The sequence below is a fragment of the Calonectris borealis genome, chromosome 2, assembly GCF_964195595.1.
Source record: "Calonectris borealis chromosome 2, bCalBor7.hap1.2, whole genome shotgun sequence".
In the NCBI taxonomy this organism is placed as follows: domain Eukaryota; kingdom Metazoa; phylum Chordata; class Aves; order Procellariiformes; family Procellariidae; genus Calonectris; species Calonectris borealis.
In genome coordinates, this window is record NC_134313.1 from 152,010,724 (window position 1) to 152,032,106 (window position 21,383).

Consider the following 21,383-nt stretch of genomic DNA (forward strand, 5'->3'; position numbering starts at 1 on the left):
GAAGAGTTTGAGCACACAATATCTTGCCTAATTTTTTCAAATAAATCAATTTCTCCTATAAAAGATATTACATCTACCTACTAAGTTTGCTCTGAACAAATCTCTCATTTCTATTAGCAAATGCAAACCAAAATTTAATCTCCCTGTTTCAGAACAGCCTTTTGTGAAAGGACTAGTGTCAAAAGGCAGTTCTTCAGCAACCTACATAATCCGTGCAAGAATCTGCTGTAAGCAAGCTCGATGAAAACTCTCCTTGGAATTCTGTTTGTGGTGCAGGGCACCATGCTACTTACAAAGAGATACTCCAATATCATCCTGATGTTGTGTTATTCTCAAGAGCAGGTTAGTCACAAAATACTGCTGCAGAAGCCAACCGTTCCTGGCTGAATTTTTACCAAAATATGGTCTGGCCATACTTACTACTTTTAATGCACAGAAAGTGGTAACAAAAATAAACACACAATGAAGTATTTAAAATGGCAATAATGTGTGACCTTGGAAGATATTTATTCCCCCAAAATTTACATTTTTACACTACTCCAAAGATCTACTGTACAAATAACTTCAGTAAGTGCATTTATGAAATGAACCATATCTAATAAAACCTAATACTGCAAAAAAAAATTATGTTGACGTAGACATACGGAAAGCAGAGAGGTTGCCAACACCAGGGTATGTCTTTATTCAAAGTAACATCCTTCTCAATAATCAGACAGAAGAAAAAAGAAAAAAAAAAAAGAGAAAGAAAAATCCCAAATCAAAACACAAAACAGAAAAATCCAAGTGATCTTCCTTCAGAAGAGTTAAATAGCCTTTAACTGAGTTTCAAAATAGATCTAGGGTTTTATCCGCCTGATTAAGTAAGGCTTTTAACAAGTGAAGCTGTAATTAGGCATAATGATAGTGGAACAAGCAATGTTAGAATCATGCATATTAATTCTAACTTCGGAAGATGCCCACTCTTAATGGCATTTGATGCTCTTCCTATTCAGAGGGGGGTATGTCATCTTCAGTGTGCTGGAGCTGTGGTGGAAATTTTCCACAGCACCTGTACCGGCACAAGAATTTCCTGCTAGGAAGACAGCCACAAGTACTGTGTTGGCTCAGACTGTGCCCACGCTCTAGCAGCACCACTTTTTAGTATTTCTGGAGCATTCAGGAGGTTTCAGTCCAAGAGGCTAAGGAGCTCCTAAGAATTCACACAATCCCATGTGGTGTTATGCCAAGAGGCTGCAGTGGAGAGTTACAATTTTGTTTCTTCTGAACTGCTCAGCTGCTACCAGAATGCAGTACAATTGCCATGTTTAAGGCTTCTTTGAACTTTAATCATCACATTTCTCTAACATCTGGAAGCAAGCCACATGAGTAAGAGTTCATGGCAAATCTTTGTCAAAATCAAGATAGGAGATTGAGTAGAAAAGGTTGGGCTTGATTTTGACAATCTTGATCTGACTTTTAAACAACATTTAAATTGTATGGGATTAGAAGACTCCCAGCAAGCACTCCTAAGTGAGTACAAATACCGCCCATAACTTAAATCAAGTGCCCAACGTTGATCTTAGGCATAGTATTAAAAAGCCCTGCACAAAGACCGGTTACATGCCTTACAAACTTGTACTAATCCTTCAAGAAAGATCGACAGGGTCTAAAGAAGAATCCAAAATTACACTGGATACTGACGCATCCAGTAATCAAAAAAATCTATACAACTCCCATTCAAAAAGGAAAACCCAATATAAAAACCATCTGCTAGCTAAGAAAGCATTTTTGTTACATCTTAACAAAGTTCTGTCAAAAGATCAGAATTATTGTATCTCTTGTATGATTTCCATTCTTTCACACAGACCTTCTTCACTATTTTTGGTTATTTACTTTAAACTAGTAGCAGATATTATAGATAATTCTAGGGGAAAAATCACTGCTGCAGATCCACAATAGAAGACAATTGTGCTAAGACAATGTATCTGTAACTCTCTTAACCTAATCTGTAAAAAAACAAGAGTTGTTTTTCACATACGTGAGTTTGAGAATCAAAATCCAGTATTTTCTAAATACTTTTTATACTAAATTCAAGAACACACAGTCAGGTATAAATCAACCCGTGGAAAATGGTCCTTTGACATCTAAACTCCAAAGGACTAAACCAGCCACAACAAAAGAAAATCCAACTCAACAATAACAGCAGGGCAAAGACGACACAGGCATCGTCTACTTGAGTAGAACAGAAATGCTCTGCCACTGAAACTCTCTCTTCAGCAGATGATTCCAATTCCTCACCTATCCAAAACTGGATTTTAAATTTTTTTTTTTGACTACTTACAAGCCTTCCACGAGTTCCTCTTTTCTTCCAAATTATCTCAAAAGTGCTCAGCCCCCTTTCTGGAAGATCCCTGTAATTCCAATCCTGTTTGCGTCACAGCCCACAGGCAAATCTTTGTGCCTTCTCACATTCTGCTTCCACAAATATTCATACCCACATTAGCATCTTTACTTGCAAACTCACTTCATTTTACTGCCATTCTTTCACCTGAAACAGCTTTTCTCTATCCCAGATCTGTCTCAGAAAGCTTTCACCTTACCTATTCAGCTGACAAACTTTTTTTCACAGATCACCCTTATATGGATTTGCATCCATATTCTCTCTTTACTAGATTCCACATATATTTTATACTACAGAAGTAAAAATATTTTGAAAGGTGCTGCAAACGCTAGTTGGCCATATACATAACATCAGAGCATTATGTGGAGTGATAACCAGACGCATTTATATAATATAGACTTCCCCAGGGGGTTAAGAAAATTCTAGAAAAATATTAAATCACTGTAGACTTTTTTACATTGATCCTTCAGGACTCCAAACAAAAGAGAACATTTTTTTCCTCCACTGAAGAATATTTTTAGTTTTACCAACCTAATATTACTCTAGGTGAGAAAAGAACTCCTGTGCCTCCCAACCTCAGGGTTTACAGGAACAGTCATCAGCTACCTGGCATGGTGCTCTCCATCATCTTTAGCAGAGAAAAGCATTTTATGTACACTGGAATAGTTCAACTCACCAATAAACGGAATAGAAGCCAAGGAGTCACCAGGTGGGCTGGAACCTGATGCTTTCCTTTCTTCTATTCTTTTTATGTGGACTTCTCTCCGAGCATCATTAGGTAACCAACAGGTAGTGTCCGAGGTTGCCTCTTGGTCATTTACAGCAAGAATGTAGGACTGATGCCTCAAAGGCTGTGGAGTTTGGTGGCCAGAAGGTGATTTGTCCCGCATGACCACTGTGTCTTTGTCATTCTCCTGAACATCCGTTTGCAGAATTTCAGACTCATGGACATTTTCCCTTTCGAAATCATGAATCTTTTGTCTGATGGAACCATCTACGTTGTCAGAGGTAGTTGAACTCTCACTTGTTGGCTGAACAAGTTTGGGGGAAGCTGGAGACAGAGAGGAGGTTTGGATGGTTTTGCCAGTTTCTGTTTTGTGATCTGGGGCATCTTCTGCTCGGATCCTTGACTGTTGGTTTAACAGACCACTCTGATGCAAGTGATTTATTGTTCTTTGGTCTTTGCTGGCAATAGCATCCAGGCCCTGGTTAAGGGCAAACGATGGTTTTGCTGCATAGGGAGCAGAGTTCTTCAAAGAGCTACTTTTAGAACTTCTGGCTGGTGTGAGAGACAATCTCTCTTGTGAAACATTTGTAGGTTTTGAAACTCCCCCAGGCGTTTGCAAATCTCGGGAAGGCTGTAACATTTTTATATCTGGTGGAACTTTCTGAAAATGAGAGCCAGGCAGAGAAGCTCTACTACCTGTTCTCCTGTTGTCTGAAATATAAGCACTCGGAGCCATAGAAAAATTTTGACCTCGAAGGGACATATGAAATGCATGCTGCCTAGATCTCTCATAAATACCTCGCCGATCATCTTGTTCGGTAAACCCTGTCCACTTGTAAGTCTTTCTCCTATCTCCATTAGTATCTGCAATCAGATTCTCAGAATGAAAATTTTCTAGCACTTCACCCTGTTTGCTGAGATAATCCCATGACCGAGCCCTGTGATTCCTAGCATTAACTGAAGGTGAAGTTAGAGTATCTTGTGAAGCACTTCGTGGCCACTCTTTCATCAACACGGGATCTTCAAGTCTTTCCTGGGATACACTTCTCTGTCGGATCTGAACAGACTGTGGAACCCTGTCGTGAGAGGTGCTCCTGCGCCGTACCTGTGAAGCAGTGCGATTTGGCACCACTTGATTATAATCAGTTGTATTCTGAGAAGCTGCTCTTAAACTATCTAACCTTTCCTGTATTGTTCGGGAGCCATACATGTGCATGCGCCTATTATCAATGTACTCTTTGTAAGTTTTATAGGTCTTCCAGTCTATATGCTGGTGGGATGTTGGAGAACTGTAATGATTAGTAGAGACCGAGGGCGAGTCTGTGGCTTGAGCAGGTCTAGTGCTTGGGATTCCTTCTGGACATACTACATAATTTGAAGCTTTACTTAGTGTTCCAGTTGGATCAACTGGCCTTGTTATTGGAGTCTGGGGAAGTACAATGGCAGTGGACACCGAAGAAGACGGTGACGTGGTCCGTGCTTTTAGACTGGTTTGATCTTTTAAGCCATATCTTACTTCCTCTGTCCTGTGTGATGGACCAACATGATTATTTCTGCAAGATGGCAAATCTACAGCCTTCTCAGAAGGCACAATAACAGTCCTTACAGTTTCATTGCAAACACACACAGCTGTATTTGATTTTGCAATGTCTGTTGGTGATGGAGGCACTTGTATTTCCATTCTGTAGGCCCTCTCTGGCTGTGTCAATGCCCGTACTGGTCTACTGACTTGCTGTTTCCCCAGCGAGAAGTCAGAAGATAGCTTGTCACCAGCTTGTGCCATAACAGAAGCTGTGGATGTCAGGCGTGGATAACATATTGGTGGTGGTTCAGGTATATTATGGGCATTACCACTGTAGGCTTCGTTGCCTTTCAGGTAGGCATCTTGGGAATATGCCTGTGAAGAGAAGATTAAGTGAGTATTCAGCAGTGAGGGAGATGGAAAAGTTCACCATCTAGCATTTGCACAATCAAGCTTCAAGAGAGGAAACACAAGTACAAAATTCGCACTATCATTTTAGATAAAATGTTAGTTAAAAAGATAAAAATAGCATTCCATTCCATTCCCTTAGTGAGCAGAAGCACAATAAGCAAAATCATTACACACATTCCCTCCCTCAACAATTAAAAAACTGAACTGATGACCAATTCTAGGAAATACTGCAGGTAGGGCACTGGTTTCCCAAAAATCCATGAGCACAAACCACAGTATTTTTCTCCCCCTTAATTTTGCCTTCTATCATGATGCTTCACACATTCTTCCCATTTAAGCTTCACATTGCTGGAAACCAGAATTACACAGCAATTGACAGGTTAAAATGCTGCACTAGAAAATTCTCTATTCACTCTATTCTATAAAAGAACTCTATTCACTTAATGTAGTACATATGAAAAGTACACACAAATATACATACACATACTCCTCTAAGATGTCTTCTACATAAAAGCTACTGTTCCTAAACATAAAATGAATAAATTGAAGCAGTAACATCTTTGTTGTGAGCCAACACCCTCTAAGTCATCTTACATTTTACAGGAGACAGCTAGTACATAGCACACAAATCTTACTGCAAAAATATTAATATGTAACATTTTTAACTTCAAGGCACAAACAGTATGAAAATTCATACATACCCACTACTGTCCACACACTATTAAAACACAAACTAAAATCTCAAATTAATTTCCTTAACGCATTTATTTGCACCTTTATTTTTAAGAGCCTGACTCCTGAGAAAAAACAGTTATATTATACTTAATGTATTTCTGTAGCCTTTTAGAAAAGCAGCATTTATCATTGTGAAATTAACAGAACATTCAAAGTAATAAATCAATGAGAAGCATACAGCATACTTAAACAATATCCTATTATTGAAAAACTTTAGCATGACTTCGTTCAGTTTAAACATAATGAAATAAAGAGCCAACGCAGAGCCTGCCAATGCAACAGAAGATTAAAATGATTTCTCAGGGCTTTTACACGCTTAGGCGTGGTATCATATCACAGCATTTCCTGTCCAAATCATAACATGCTGAATTCCAGAATATCAATGTGCCCTGTCTGAACCTAGACAGGTTATAAAAGCCCAAGTGCAGCCATAAAATTAATACAGAGCAAAGTACAGAGGAGGGCGAGGCATTTACAATACTGCTGCAATGTTACACCAAGCATGTGAAGTGCGAAATATTAAAGCACACTGAGAGAAAACCGATCAAAAAACACAGGCACAAACCAAAAATTAAGAGATTAGCATTATGAAGAAAATTCAGCTCAGACTATCTAGCTCATTTCCAACAAACTTGCTGTTTCATATTCTTGCTTCTCACAAATCATTAAGAAAAACATGCCTTGCAAAACCATCAGAGAAATGGCTACTGTACATTTCTTACCAGTGCTCTGACATCCTTTGTAAACTGCAGCTGGCAGAAAACAGGAAAACATAGTAAAAGCTGCTTACAGATGTAAAGACAGAATTATGTTGTCATATTGATGTTGGATACAGGAAGCTAAAAATACAACTATACTGATTTCACTGGAAGGTACCAACAGAGGTAAAGGGCAGTAGAGCATAAAAAAAAATAACTTCACTCTCCTTGTGAGCATATCCATCTCAGGCTTTCATCTGCTCCTCGCATTTATCCTCTACCCTTACAGAAAGCAAAATACATTTGTGCCATTTTGCCTTGGTGCATCCCTACAGCTGCCTGCAAAGAGCTCTGGCTCTAGGCAACAGGACTTCCCTTCCACTACAGCAACATTACTGCCTCTCATTTCCCCTGGGCTGCTACAATCCCTGCTTCCTGGTGACGAAACGACGACTTTATTATGCATTTAAAACAGCACGCCCCTTCCCCACGTATATCTGAACATGACCACAAGCTGTCAGCTGACTGCAGCTGCTTTCATGCTGTACATCTGAAATTAGAGGAATGATGCTGCAGAAACACTCTACTCATGTGATTTGTATTTTTTTTCCTCCACTCATAGTAAAAATCAAGCCAGGTTTCCACTGGCACATTTAAAGGAGGGAAGGAACATACAAAGATAAATATTTCTAAATCTTCAAATAAATGGCTATTTAAGATCTTGACAGGCTGTAAGAATTTAAAAAAAAAAAAAAAAAAGAAAATCGGAAAAGATGCTGAAGACCCAGAAAACAGGTAGAGCAAGAGACTACTGGAATGCAAGACAAACAAAAACAATCATCCCCCCCAATCAGAAAACGATTACTACTTTCTACAGCTGATAAAACATTGCAAAACCTGGGATATGCACACATTACACCAATATAAAATACACTGTGTTTATGTTTTTGTAAAACATGCCCATGACAAGCGATGCTTCATTGACTTTGACAGCTGAAAGGCTAAATTCCAAAACTGGTGTGATCTGATCATAGCTGAAGACTATAAATGAGTTTAAAATCAGTTCTCAGCTCTTGACAAAATTTAATCACAGATATTATCATAGAATCATAGAACAGAATCATAGAATAGTTTGGGTTGGAAAGGACCTTTAAAGGTCATCTTAGTCCAATCCCCCTGCCGTGGGCAAGGACATCTTCGACTAGATCAGGTTGCTCAGAGCCCCATCCAACCTGACAAAAACATCTTCTTCAAAAGACAGCATTCTCACAGGGTCCAAAATGAGATCATCTGGGCTTTCTCCCCCCTCCTCCCAATAAAGAGTATGTTTCCATGATTGCAGGTATATCCTGACAGACAGACTGCCAGTTCTTGGTAAGACAGAGTTACTGGAAAAAAGGTTTTGATGATAGAAAGTGTAGCTCTCCCTTCAACCTCGTTCCACCCACTTCCCAAGAAGTCACTGAAACAAAGCTGAACTTTCTTCCAAGAAAGAAGTTGTTTATATATAGGGGCTGTGACATTTCCACAAAGGAATATTAAGTATCTTTGTTTCATAATTCTGATTAAGGGCCTACAGAAGAATATTGCAACTTACAAAGAAATGCACGGATCTGTCCCGAATAATGTCACACTGAATGATGCATTATCAGCCTTTTTACTATGAAATATTCTAATTGCTTTAACCAGCAGATGATGGTTAAATTTTTAGAAGAGGTTTAGAGACTATAAAATGTGAAGTACGCCAATATACTTATTAGCATTGATACACTATTTTAAATACTTAACATATTTTGCAACCATATATAAAACACAGTTCGAATATTACTCTCTTCTCCCTTTAGTTCCTCAAATGATACAGTGTGTGGAAATAATTAAATCCCATAATCTCTAAGGGATTGCAACAGAGGATATACTCGTAAAAAAGCCATTAGGGTATGACTTAAATTTAAGTCTTTAAAAAGCCTTAAAAATAAAAAAAGCCTTCCAACTTAAAAAAAAAAAAATATTTTTTTAAAATATCCTGATGCTGATTCAGACACCAGTCAAGCCCCTTGAATTCCTACAGGAGCTGGGTTATAACTCAGCAGTTATCCAGAAGTTCCAACATGATCGAAAAAATCAGTCTTGATCTTCTATGAGCTCTTTCCCACCTTCTCAAAACAATGGCAGTTATAGAAAGCTTACCATACAAATACAACAATTTAGCACGGCATTAACAGCTTTGATGGATAACAGCTCTGCAACAATTACTAGAAGAAAACTGCTGCGCTTACAGTAAGAACTCAGCATGTTTCCAGTTACTGGGTACAGTTTCTTCCCCACTTTGCAATCTGGTTTTGTTTGCACCAAGTTTGCAAACTCCTATGGCAAAGAATTAATTCCTGACTGCGAATTTGTATAACCATTAGCACATTAAGGGTTTAACTGGTAAGGTAATACATTCATGCCGTGTGATATGCAAAATAAATTTTAAGCAAATAAAGCATTCTACAAGATATTTTATTAACCCTCAAATTCAGCTGAAGCATTTTGCTAGCATTTTTTCCCACTTGATTTTATGCCACTAATGTTAGAATAATGACAGCCGACGTACAAGGATTCCTCTTAGTAAGAATCACGGTAAAACCCCGTACTTTCAAGAGCTTGAGCCAACCATGTCCTACACCACTTAGTCCAAATCCATAAAAGCACATAGGCATATGCTTCTCTGAGAACGAGTATGCTCCACTACGCTTCACTTAAGGATGAATAATAACACTGATTTCAATCGGACTACTTGCAAAATTGGAGATAAGCATTTTGATGAATCTGAAGCTAATGTGCCCAACACCTTGCAAGACTGAGCTTGAGGCATTCTTCCTTCCTTCTCCAACCTGTTTGGCTTCAGATTATGTTTCTTTACTACTAAATTCTTCTCTTCCCCAGTCCTAACTTATTCTCACATTTAGCATGAGTACAGGAACAGCACACCAGAAAAGGCCTTCAGCTGTCTTAAAAGGAAAAATTTTCCAGTTATAGTTTGCTCTGGCAAGAATGTTAGTAATACAGCTCAAGTGGTTTCATTTTACTCTGAAACACCCAGCAAACACTACGGTCAGATAACATTAGTTCAAAAAACCGCACACCCTTTCTTCCCAATGGCAGTGAAATTTTAGTGTATAAAATTTAATGCCTTAAGCCCAAGAAATTTAATTTCCAAACACAAGCTATGTAAGAGACTTTCTTGTAAATATTAGTCTAAATCGAAGTAGTAAGGAGAGTTGATGCAAATGGTATTTTCTGACATATGCAATGTCAGATAACAAAGTTTAAGTCTCTTCTAGGTCACTACGTCTTTGCACCACACCCCTCCTTCCATTGTACTTGCTGCCAGAGCTTTAATATTAATCTCTGCACACATCAGTAACTGCTTCAGTACAAAATCTGAGAGTAAACAAATACTCCAAGACTCTGGACTAAATGCAGCTACTTATGAAAAACATCTCTATTTATTAAAAGTAAAGCAAATGAAAATATTTCAGTTTGCCAATGAAACAGCCACGTTGCTCCATTAGGTCTGATGCAACTGGATGGTCTCAGGAAAAAAAAAAGACAATATTGTTAAAGTTGACTGTGGGCAGACCTGTACTCAGAGGCATGAGGTTACTGGGGCATATAAAACTCTAGAATAAATTTCCTTATATAAGTTATTTTTCTTTTTTCTTATTTTTTAATACAGATGCATTACTGGCAATTTCAGGGTACTACAAGGCCCTGAGAGCTGCCAAACCCCATAAAAGTTGTAAGTATCAGAAATGACAAAGCAGCAAACTCTTCTTTTCTGTCCAGATCTCCCAATCTACTGAAAACTTCCATATCACCTGTCTAGAAAGAGGAAGAAAAGAAAAAGACATGCTTCAATTTCACTCGCTTTCCTGGTCATTCCCACCTAGGATTTTTTTTGTTCCCCTACTATCTATGACAAGAGAAACATTTCTGTTCAAACGTGGTCAACTTTCAGTTATCAACACGCAGTTTCAATGGTCTGTAATTTTAAGGAAAGATTAAGATGTAAATTAAAAGATATGCAAGAAGGAACTAAACGTATCAAAAACATATAGTAGTAAACAGCCCCCTTTTATTTCCACATTTACCATTATTCACAGAACGAATAATGATAATAAAAAAATAAAATCTTTTTGTAAATGAAACTACAGAGACGTTTCTGGAACGCTAAGGCATGTTTCAACAGATTTGTATGCTACTAAAATTTAATGGTGACAATACCTAGGACTAGAAGTAACCTGCTACCTTTTGGGGCAATTCCTATGAGGAAATGATTTTTTTAAAACTTATTTGAAATGAAACTGTTGGAGGTAGGATAAAAGTTAGGAAAGATGAACTTTTGAGGGGGTAGTGAGGGAAGTGCCAGAAAATGAAAGATGAAAAATCAGGATAACTTACCTATAGCGCGTTTGTTTACATACACATACACAAAGTAGATACACATATTTACATATAATGAACCGTATATATAAACATTAATATGCTACATTACAAATAACCTTCCAAATGAACAGCTCCAATGTAGATCATATTAAAGATGCATTTTTTAAGAGAGTGATATTTTCAAGTGCCTGATACTTAAAAGTTCAGTGACTTGTAAGCTATATTCTTCTTTACATACACAAGGAATGATTAGCAAACAAGCAAATTCCAACATGAACATACCTCAAAAAAAAGATCCAAAAATCCTGCATGCTAAGGACACCCTAACACATACACGTTAGACGCTACAAAGCCTATTGACAGGAATCATAAGGCTGACCTATAAGCGGGCTTAGCAATTTCCATTTTCTCTGTCTAGGGAGCACCTTTACATTCAGCATTTTCTGTGTAGCACAAAAAGCTTCTGAATGACTGAAAAGCGTCACAATTTGAACAACTTTTTAGTATTAAATTTGTTATCCAAAGGCTACAAAACAGCAATGATTCCATTAAATAGACTTGAGAAAAGGAACTACTTGTAGTTGACCTAAATGTCTCTTCCCATTCGTATGAAGTCAGTGGTACTAAAACCCACAAGATGCCAAAATTCAGTCAGAAAAATGTTGAGAATGCTACAGAAATTGTATATAGATATATCAAACTTGTAACACTGAGGAGAGTATAATATTATAATAATAATCCTCCCTCCTCCTCATGGTCTCAAAGTGGTTACATAGCTACAAATGTTTCAAAATTATCAAAAGAGATTATTTTAAGTAAACTCATCTTAAATTTGAGGAAGAGCATGAAAAAAACCCCAACTGTCCTGGTTTTGGCTGGGATAGAGTTAAATTTCTTCCTAGTGCTGTGTTTTGGATTTAGTATGAGAAGAATGTTGATAACACACTGATGTTTTCAGTTGTTGCTAAGTACCCTGGTAGTCAAGGACATTCAGCTTCCATGCAAGCGCACAAGAGGCTGGGAGGGAGCATAGCCGGGACAGCTGTCCCAGCTGGCCAATGGGGTATTCCATACCATGTGACGTTATGCTCAGTATATGAATGGTAAGTGTGTTCCAGGAAGTAGCGACTGCTTCTTGGTTATCGGTCAGCGCGTGTGGTGAGCAATTGCATTGTGCATCAGTCATTTTGTATATTCTATCATTATCATCATCATCATTATTATTATTTTCCCTTCCTTTTCTGTTCTATTAAACTGTCTTTATCTCAACCCATGAGTTTTTCTCACTCTTACCCTTCCGATTCTCTCCCTGTCCCACTGGGGGGTGGGGGGAGTCAGCGAGCGGCTGTGTGGTGTTTGGCTGCCTGCTGGGTTAAAGTACGACACCAACACCTTTGTAGTTGTCAAGAGTTCAAGTTTTTGTCATGTTTTAAATACCCTTTCCCCCATCCCCAAAGTGACATTTCCAAGATCATGCCAGTGAACCACACGACTGACACTGACTTCACTAACGGCAGGTTTTCACATGTAATTCCCATGTAAGAAAGGAGTGTGCACATGCCACAGAGAGCGATGACCTGTGGATTGGTCCAATTCATTGTTACTATTGATGAATGGATTTAAAGCCCTGTTTTCAGGAAATCCAATATACCACGAGGCTCACAGATATACATGGATATTTCTGAAGACTAAATTCAAGGTTTATAAATAGCAAACTAAGGATAGAAACAGGCAACTGTGCTCTTTATGTAGTTAACCTAGCAATCACTTAGCACCACATGGAGTAGACTGCCAAGTACTGTAAAACTTGTCACAACCAGCATCATTCCTGAATATAATGAAACTATTTCATCCTCATTGCACTAGATAAACCTTTCATTAGCTCCTACTACAATATCCAGTAGTGCTTTGAGTTCTTCTACTTTTACAGCGTACCAGTATATAACATCAACAGTTTACAACGAGTGATTAATAAGGGCACTGCACCTTACCATTTATTGTTCACTTTGCACTTACACTGACACTACCACTACAAAGATTATTGTTATCGCTTACTTATATAAGCTGTACTTCATTCAGGAATAAGGATTCGCTCTGAGGTTTGTATTTTATTTAGACATAAGATTTCCACAAACACTAATACAGCATTAATCGCAAAGATAAAAATAGAAAAACAAAGAAGTATGCAGTTTCTCAGCTGAAAATAAAAAGTTACTGTCTTTTCAAGGGGAGTGAAAGGAGTAACATTCTGTGTTGTTACTCTGAAAATATTATAAACATCAGTGTTCAGCTTTGAGTAGAGAAAAGTTCTTCACCAAATCTTGCAATGAAAACAGTAGATCTTAACGTCTAAAGGCTGAAAATTAATAACCACCATCTTCAGAGGAATTGCATAGATTTTTCATTTGACCGAAGTTACAGTGGTACACTGTGCCTCAAAAGACTGCTCATTGTTATTTTAGAAGTAATAAGATTTTTCCTCCTCTGTGGTGGTCCTAAAAAGGAGAAAACTAGGCCATAACTGACGACTTCTGCTGTATGATGCAATTCATTTGTGTCTGTATCTTCACATGTTGCAACTCTGCCCTCAAAGACTGACACCTGAAAACATATATACTAAAACACAGCCGATGACAGAACCGCATGAACAGACTGCAGCTATCAGAAGTCTTTTCCAATAGGCCCAAGTACATGCAATGCTCAGTCTTGCAGACTATGGAAAAGATCTGTCTCTTCACAGCTTTCCTCTGGCAGTTTCCTACATGGAACTGATATTCCTCAAGACAAGCCCACTTTTACCCAAACAAATGCATCGTAGTAAACAGGAGCACAACTCCTCCACGTTGTATCAAAACAAACAACTGTCAGAAGGAACTTATACAAGCTACAGAGGCAACGCAAAGCATTTTTTGCAAAATGACGACTCCAACTGTTAAACCTAACCCTCTTTCTATCTTCAAAAGAGGACCCTGGAATACAACATTCACAAGTCTACCACAGCTTACAACTCAAAGAAACTTTTTTTTAATGACACCTGGAAATTATTCCCACACATATCTCCAGTTTTCTTCTAGAACTCCCAGAGGCAGATATTTTTTCTCTTTCCTTTACTCCTCAATCTCCTCCAGGAGAATGACCTTATTTTCTTTTCACTAATATCTTTCTCTAGCCCAAAGGCAAGGTCTTTCTTTCTTCCTCTGCCCCCATTATCTCACTTGTTGATAAAACAAGTTAAATTCCAACCGTTTTTCATCTACACTTCACCTGAAGCTTGCACTTCGTGTTTCATTAGCAGAGGGAAGATGTGCCTAAGCGCTTCTCAACCCAGCCAAACGCAAAGGTTTAACTATAAACCTACAAATCTTGCCTTGCCCAGATCCTTAGACTGTTATGGTTGTAAGACCGCATTAGATGCATATGGCCGTTCAGATCATTGAGAGGTTAGAAGTATTCCTGCATTTCTACATATTCACAGTTCCAATTAAAAAAAAAAACAAAAACAAAACCCAAAACAAAACAAAAAACTCAACCCTAACCCTCCCTCTCCCTCAAAAAAACCCCAACCCAGCTTTTCCCTCCAACTTATTCATGCAATCAAAACTCATCCCCTGCCCCCAACATTTTCTGTACTGGATTACTGAAATATTTCTTTATCAAATGTTCTCAAAATATCACTTCTATTCTAATAATCTTGGCTTGTTGGCCTAAGTGGCTGAGTTCCTATACTAGCCTCTATCTTCACCTTCAGCTCAAAACAGAGTTTCTTGGTTTTTTTTCTTTACCCATTAATTTGTCCTTTAATACTGGAAAACAGCTACTGAAACCCACAGGTTTTTCTTAACTGTTATTTAAAGACAAGTCTTACTATTTCTGTGTGGATTAGAAAATACAATTTTCCAACTACTAACCAGAAAGTCTACCCCGCTTGTCGTCTTCTCCTTTCCTCTACTTCCAATTAAAAATAAACTAGAGCATATCAATACACGAGGTGTTTTTCTAATTCTTCACAATATTCACTTATACATCATACTTTATTCACAGCTCTTTTGGACTTAGAGACACTAAGTGGGAGATGAATTATCCCACTATATATGCAGGACCTCAGTTCAAATTGAGAACATATAGGCACGAATGTAATAAAATATTTACAGCAGTTACAATAAAAAAATTTGGTAATAACCTTCAGTGCATTCATCACCTTGCTTCTTTCCTGAAAATCCATTGACAATTAATGAGTTATTAACAAAAGCTTATTTTAAGCGCCATGTGCTAGGTTTTTAATTCAAATTTAGTAATGATTCCCAACTTCTTTAGAATTAGACAACCTAGTTGAAGAAAGCAATCCAATTAATAGAATCTAACATAAGGAAACTAATCCAAACAATAATAAAAATACAAACACTATTCTAAGATTTTTTTTTTAAACAAGATGCTAGAAATATCGTGAAGAAGTATTCTACCCTATATTTGGATTCCTCTGAAATTTCAGGGATGGCAAGCAAGTAGGAAAATATCTAAAGGAGTAACAGAGAGATAAATGTTAACTCTTTAATTATTTGCTGGTAGCACAGTTCAAAGATTTTGTAACCGACAGCAAGACATTTTTCTTTAGTCAACATACTGTCTGAATATAAGCTTCATAAACATACCAACTGAAGGATGTCCTCATCTTTTGGCATAACACTAAGCTCCAATATGCTGTCACTGAAAGAAATGGGAAAAAAACATAGCACATGAACTTTCAAAAGAGGTTTTCAATTCTTATTACAAAGATGATCCATTAACTTCCATAGACCAAAACCATTCAAAAACTCCCACACTCAGCTACTCTGTCAAATTACATTACACAACGGAAATAAACACTGATTTCCATTAGAGTCTTCACAAATAAGAGAAGAACAGAAATCTGACTGAAGAGTACATCTGTATTTTCAGCAAAACCAGTGCATTAAGCCAACATGCTGTCTTTGTCAGTTCTCTTTTTTTTTTTCCCCCCCTCGAGTTCTAAGGTACATTAGTTGTTTGGAGCTTCTCAAAGCAAGGTGGCAAATCTGTGAACATAAGTTAAAACTACTCTCTTTCTTCCATTTAAAACTGAAGTCTGTTAGCATGCTAAGATTGCTGGGGAAATGTCAAACCACCACATCATGTGAGAAGTGGGGCAATAGCAAGGCAAGTACTGACTTACACCTTTCCGCTCCAATCACCTCCTTAATCAACTTAAACATATTTAGTCAGTCAGATGACATCTGAAATATAGATGAAAAATGCTTGCTATTTATAAGTACTGAGTTCGTCAGTCTGAGTTGCGGAAACCAAAAGCAGCAGCAGCATAAAGATCCAGGAATCCGGATAGTTCAATCAATATAATTTACAGACAGACGTGTATTTAAATTACAACCGAATGTACAATGTATCGATTATCCAGAGTCAAATATTGTAAAACAGTGAAACCCACAGTTAGTATCTACCAGAAAAAAGTATTTTCATAAGCAAGAGAGAAGTATATGCTCATAACATTGGTTACAGAACAGTTGAATTCATTATCTCATCTGAGATAGAGGAATACTCTGTTCACATTCATTAAATATAAACTGGAACAGGTACAGAGAAGGGCTACAAAAGAGATGGCTTGTACAGACTATTTTAACTAGGCTCACAAAACAGAAAATGAAGAGATTATGACTGTTATTTAGAAGTCTCATGTCCCAAGAAGAAAGGATATTTAAACAAATTGACAAATACCAGTGCAAGAAAAAAAGCATACCGCCTAAATGGATATATCAGACTAGGAATTAGCTTATCTGTACCGGTCAGTACAACGCATCTGCTGAGAAAAGACAAAACCAGCACAGAGACAGGCCACCAACTTCAGGCACACAGACAGTCTATGAAAGCACTGAGAAGAACCTCAGTTTCTTATTTCTGCAGAAAGGAAAGTCATCTTCTCAAACATGTAATGTGTGATTTATCATGCCTTCTTATATGAAAAATGTTTTTATTTTGTGGTTCCTTTTCCATTTGTTAGCGACCGCAGACATAAGGCTGCATTCCAAAATAGCAGAGTAAGGATATTTGGTTTCACAATCTTAAACCATTATTCGTTTTGGAAAAAAAGTGTTCTCCAAGCAGCATAAATTACTTTAGTTTTAAAACCAAACATCAGCAGTGATAGATTTAAATTTTTCAGTCTACACACAGCTAGGAAAAAATACGTCTTCAAAAGTCTTTTAAAGGTTTTTCAGAATATTGTATTTTAAGAAACACAAAAGTATTGACTTTTTAATGAGCATTTACAATAGCATTTCCCATTTTGACTGAATGCATAAATAGCAAAACTATTTTAAATGATTCTTTAAAAGTAGTGTCATCAGGAGCTGACTTTTGCCTAAACTCCGTTGTATGGATATTAAAACTATTTAGCAGTTGTAAAACAAAAAGAGAATATGAAAGAAATACCATAGCTTGAGGCATTTCCAATGAAGTGTTCAGATTTCACTTCTACGTGCAGGTAGCACATGTATGTGTAAATTGTATTAGGCAACTTATGGTTTGATAATAATCAATGCTTATTTGCAGGATGAAGACTTCGGAAGTCAAAAATATGATAAATAGCATTGTTCCTCTTCAAGTACTTTTAATATAAAGGGAAGCTTCCTATTTATAATTCAACACAGAACAAACTATTCTCTTATAAAAGTATTTTGTGCCTTTTTTTTCCTTTTCTTTTCTTTTTTTTTTAAAAAAGAAAAAAAAAAGAACGGGATTAAATCCATTTACACAGTTTAACGCCTTTTTTAGTAGCCATCCAAAAGAGGAAAGGGTTCTATTCAGGAGCAATGTTTTATACATAATTCAAATAACTACTTAACTGTTCTATTCCAGTTTGCCTGTAGAACCTTCTGGAGACAATTTTGATCTTCCTGGTTTATATTTTGTGAAGTGCTCTCAGAATGTTTTCCAATTCTCATAGCCGAAACAAAAAGTATTAAGGAATACTTTTGGTGTATTGTACTATATAACGTGCATGCAAATTATGAACTACAAAGTGTTCATAAGAACCACTACACAGAAAATGGCAGTTTACACTAAAATATTAGACACAGTATTGTGAATTCTCAGAGATATCTATCATGCAAATGACTTTCATTACACATTTTGAGAGTAAAATTTATTGACTCAGAGTCAAACTAAAGCACTATGATGCACTGTCATCATAAAGACTATCTTCTGATGCATTCTTTTGTATTAATGAAACAAATTCAGTAGCTAAACTCTGTACATTTCTGAGTAATCCCAACATTTCCAAGAATAATTTGCAAAGAGAAACAAGCAGGATAGACTTAATAATTCAAATTCCCCACAGTTAAAAAAAAAAAGTTGGCAATCAGAATCTGTTTCTTGTTTTATTTAGAACCATAAATAATTTACGGAGTTTACATTAATAAGCAACACATCCCCAAGTTGATTGCGTAAATAGATGAGAATAAATTCTTAATGGACCAAACTAACAACTATTGGTAAAGAGTAAGAAACCTAGTCTTAAAAGTGATCTCATAATTAATCTTACAGGACATAGTTATTTCTAGCAGCTCTTTTAAGGTGTGCCCTTCACCTTCCAGAGGAAATAATCAGTGTAAGTTTAGCTTTGCTCTCTCCAACCAGAGCAAAATAGGTAACATTCTAGACACAGCTTGAAACTTTTCTGAGAACAATACAAAACATGGCTGAATTGTATCTCATCCATAAGCCCCACTGGAATTTATGGGGATCATTTCATTTAAGGCGGCCAAGTTCTGATGTCTGCAGCATTATATAATGAGGACAAACAGCTACCATTGAACAACTTTCTAGAAAAATAATGAGCTGCAGGAGTAATCTAATTCAAAAATGTGTAATTCCAAACTGAGTTTCACTACAAAACAGTTGACAGTGAGTGTGGGGGGGAACTACTTCTTTAGAGGTAAGAGAGGATAAAATGTGTTGTATCCTTAAAAGATGATCAGAAAAATTACAAAAGAATAAGCATTTACAGTCAGCAATTTGTTTGAAAGGGTAATTAAAAATACAGTAATTAAAATGTCACACTGAGACTATAAATGAAACTGTCTTTAGTCATGAATAAAGGAGATTTCAACTGACAACTTAGCCTTTCAAAAGGCCTTTCAGCAAGTTGCTTGCACAAAGCCTACGAAAGAAACTAAGGTGTGCTGGATGAAAGTTTAGCTAAGACAAAAAACAGAGCACGAACTGCGTCACTGGGTATTTTTAATATTAAGACTTTAAGTACATTCAAAAGTGAACTTGTGCAAGACCAACCTATCAAGAACTACTAAATCAAGTGATGCAGATAAAGCCTTTGGCTCAGCAAGTTCCTAAACCAGGGATTTCTGGAAAGTGGGCTAGTATTATCTGACCAAATATCACTCTATACTTTCAGTGTTTTCATAGTCTTCTCCTAAGAATCCATTACTGATATTATCAGAGAGGATACTGACATAAACAGACCATCAGTCTGACCCAAGACAGCTATGCTGATGCAAAAACGGCCTGCTAAAGCAAGAAGCATACACCTTAATGTAATTTTACTTGCCATGAAACGGCAGCACAAGAAATAAAATACTTTATGTGCAGAACAAACTGTTCTGACCTCAAAAATACTGTTTTCAAGCAAAGAATTAGACAGAGTTCATTCTTTAGTCACGAGAAGTATTTCTTGTAAGCTACAAGGAAGATACACCTGATCTGGAGTCTGAGCTCTCTTTATGAATCAGAATTAATATTTATCTGTTTATCTTAAGAGGTTCAGCTGAAGGCTTCCTGATGGCTATATTTTCTGTATAAAACACTCAAGGATACACATGACCTTTTATGACGATCTTCTGTGATGTACACATCTGGCTCAAGACAACAAATTGTTCTCCTCTCCTAACCAACAATAGCATCCCTTCATCTTCTGTGCACTCATGGAAATTAGGGGGACAGATGCAGCAGTGTGCTATACCGTTCCTGGTTGCACTAGATAATCACTAATAAGGCCTTGTTCAGGTGTCCCTGTTTTATCCACAGTGGGCAAGGGTTGCATTCTGCTGGAACGGTTCACTACCTACACTCACGGGGCTGAAAAGAAAACTTTATTCACAGGCAGACTTAGAGTTAAAAATCTCTGACCACATAGGCCACTAGAAGATGTGATTGGTCTCTCTCTTTTTTGGATTAAGAGAAGACATTTCATTGATTGATGTACCTGTTGGGCATGTAAAGTAATGTCCTGTGCCTTGGGTATACACTATTGTACAATATTACTGTCTGTACAAATACAAAATGAAAAAACGATACATGGTTAGTGTTATTTCCAGTAAAAGTTATAAAAAAGATAGATTCCATCTTTCCGACTCTTGTATAGAAAGTACTAATGACACAAAACACATTTCAGTCTACCTTGCCTGTTGTACCTTTGAACACAAGTTTTGTTGTTTCAGAGAAAATGCACCTGGGATGTATGTATTTTGAAAGAAATCTTGAATAAAGACTCCACTGAAATAGGAAGATCAGGATCTTCTTTTTCCTACTTCTAACTGTAAGCATAACTAAGTCAATGCATGAAGATTCACTAAAAATAGAATGTGACATGTGAGATGTATTTAGAAAACATTTTTCCATGCTGATCATAATACATCTTTTTTCCACTTAACTCATTATTATATTGGAAACTTGTTGCTATAGAATAAAAATTGACACCAAGAAAACTGTAAAAAAATGGAGACAGATATAAGACATGAAAACAAGTATCTACACTGATGTATGGGCATGATTTAATAAGCCCTTGTGAGTTGCAGGAGCAGTAAATACTACCATTCCCTCAACCCTGTGCAAAGTTAATAACTTGCTGCAAAATAGAGGAAAGCCAAGATGTCCTGCAGATGTTTTGCAGGTGTGTTACACTAGCATAAAGTTTTTCCTTTACCAGATATGCTGATTTCTAGTTATCGGATCTCATAAGCAAGGTAGATTTTTCTGATTTTCTTTTTAAATTGACACATATATGTGTGGTGTATGTATACCTAATCTGCCTATTTTAAGTTCAGACAACCTTCCTCTCTAGCACTCAGTGTGATTTGCTAACAAGGGACAAGTACTGACATAAAAGGACGGTGGCACAAATCAGCACACCCATTCTCAAACCTTTCTCAGTATTCAGGAAACATGAAAACAGAAATAGTAAAACTGAGTGTGTATTAAGGAAAATTTAAAACTACAATGACTGCTTCAGAACCACCATAAGTGGTAATTTCCTGCTTAGTATTTAAAAAAAAAAAAAGTGTGGCACAGAATTAAATACTAGTATCTTACCTGTTCTGTATTAAAGCAATGACTTGAGAATATGTCTTCCCAATAACACTTTCTCCATTGACTTTTATAATTCTGTCACCTGTAAAGGGAAAAGTTATATCTTAAATTAATTGTCTAGAAATTTTT

At 36.9% G+C, this 21,383-nt stretch overlaps 1 protein-coding gene across 2 annotated transcripts in view; it reads right to left on the bottom strand.

Moving 5' to 3' along the window:
* Positions 1-21,383, bottom strand: part of ARHGAP21 (Rho GTPase activating protein 21) — a 126,701-nt gene that overhangs the window by 26,818 nt on the left and 78,500 nt on the right. Inside the window, exons 5-8 of one of the 2 annotated variants that reach the window (XM_075143938.1) lie at positions 21,258-21,336; positions 15,554-15,608; positions 6,498-6,527; positions 3,057-5,004 (exon numbers count right to left, since the gene is read on the bottom strand). In XM_075143938.1, the coding sequence (XP_075000039.1) occupies positions 3,057-5,004; positions 6,498-6,527; positions 15,554-15,608; positions 21,258-21,336 (2,112 nt within the window). The remainder of the gene's footprint in view (positions 1-3,056; positions 5,005-6,497; positions 6,528-15,553; positions 15,609-21,257; positions 21,337-21,383) is intronic. The other variant, XM_075143937.1, reaches the window with a different exon arrangement.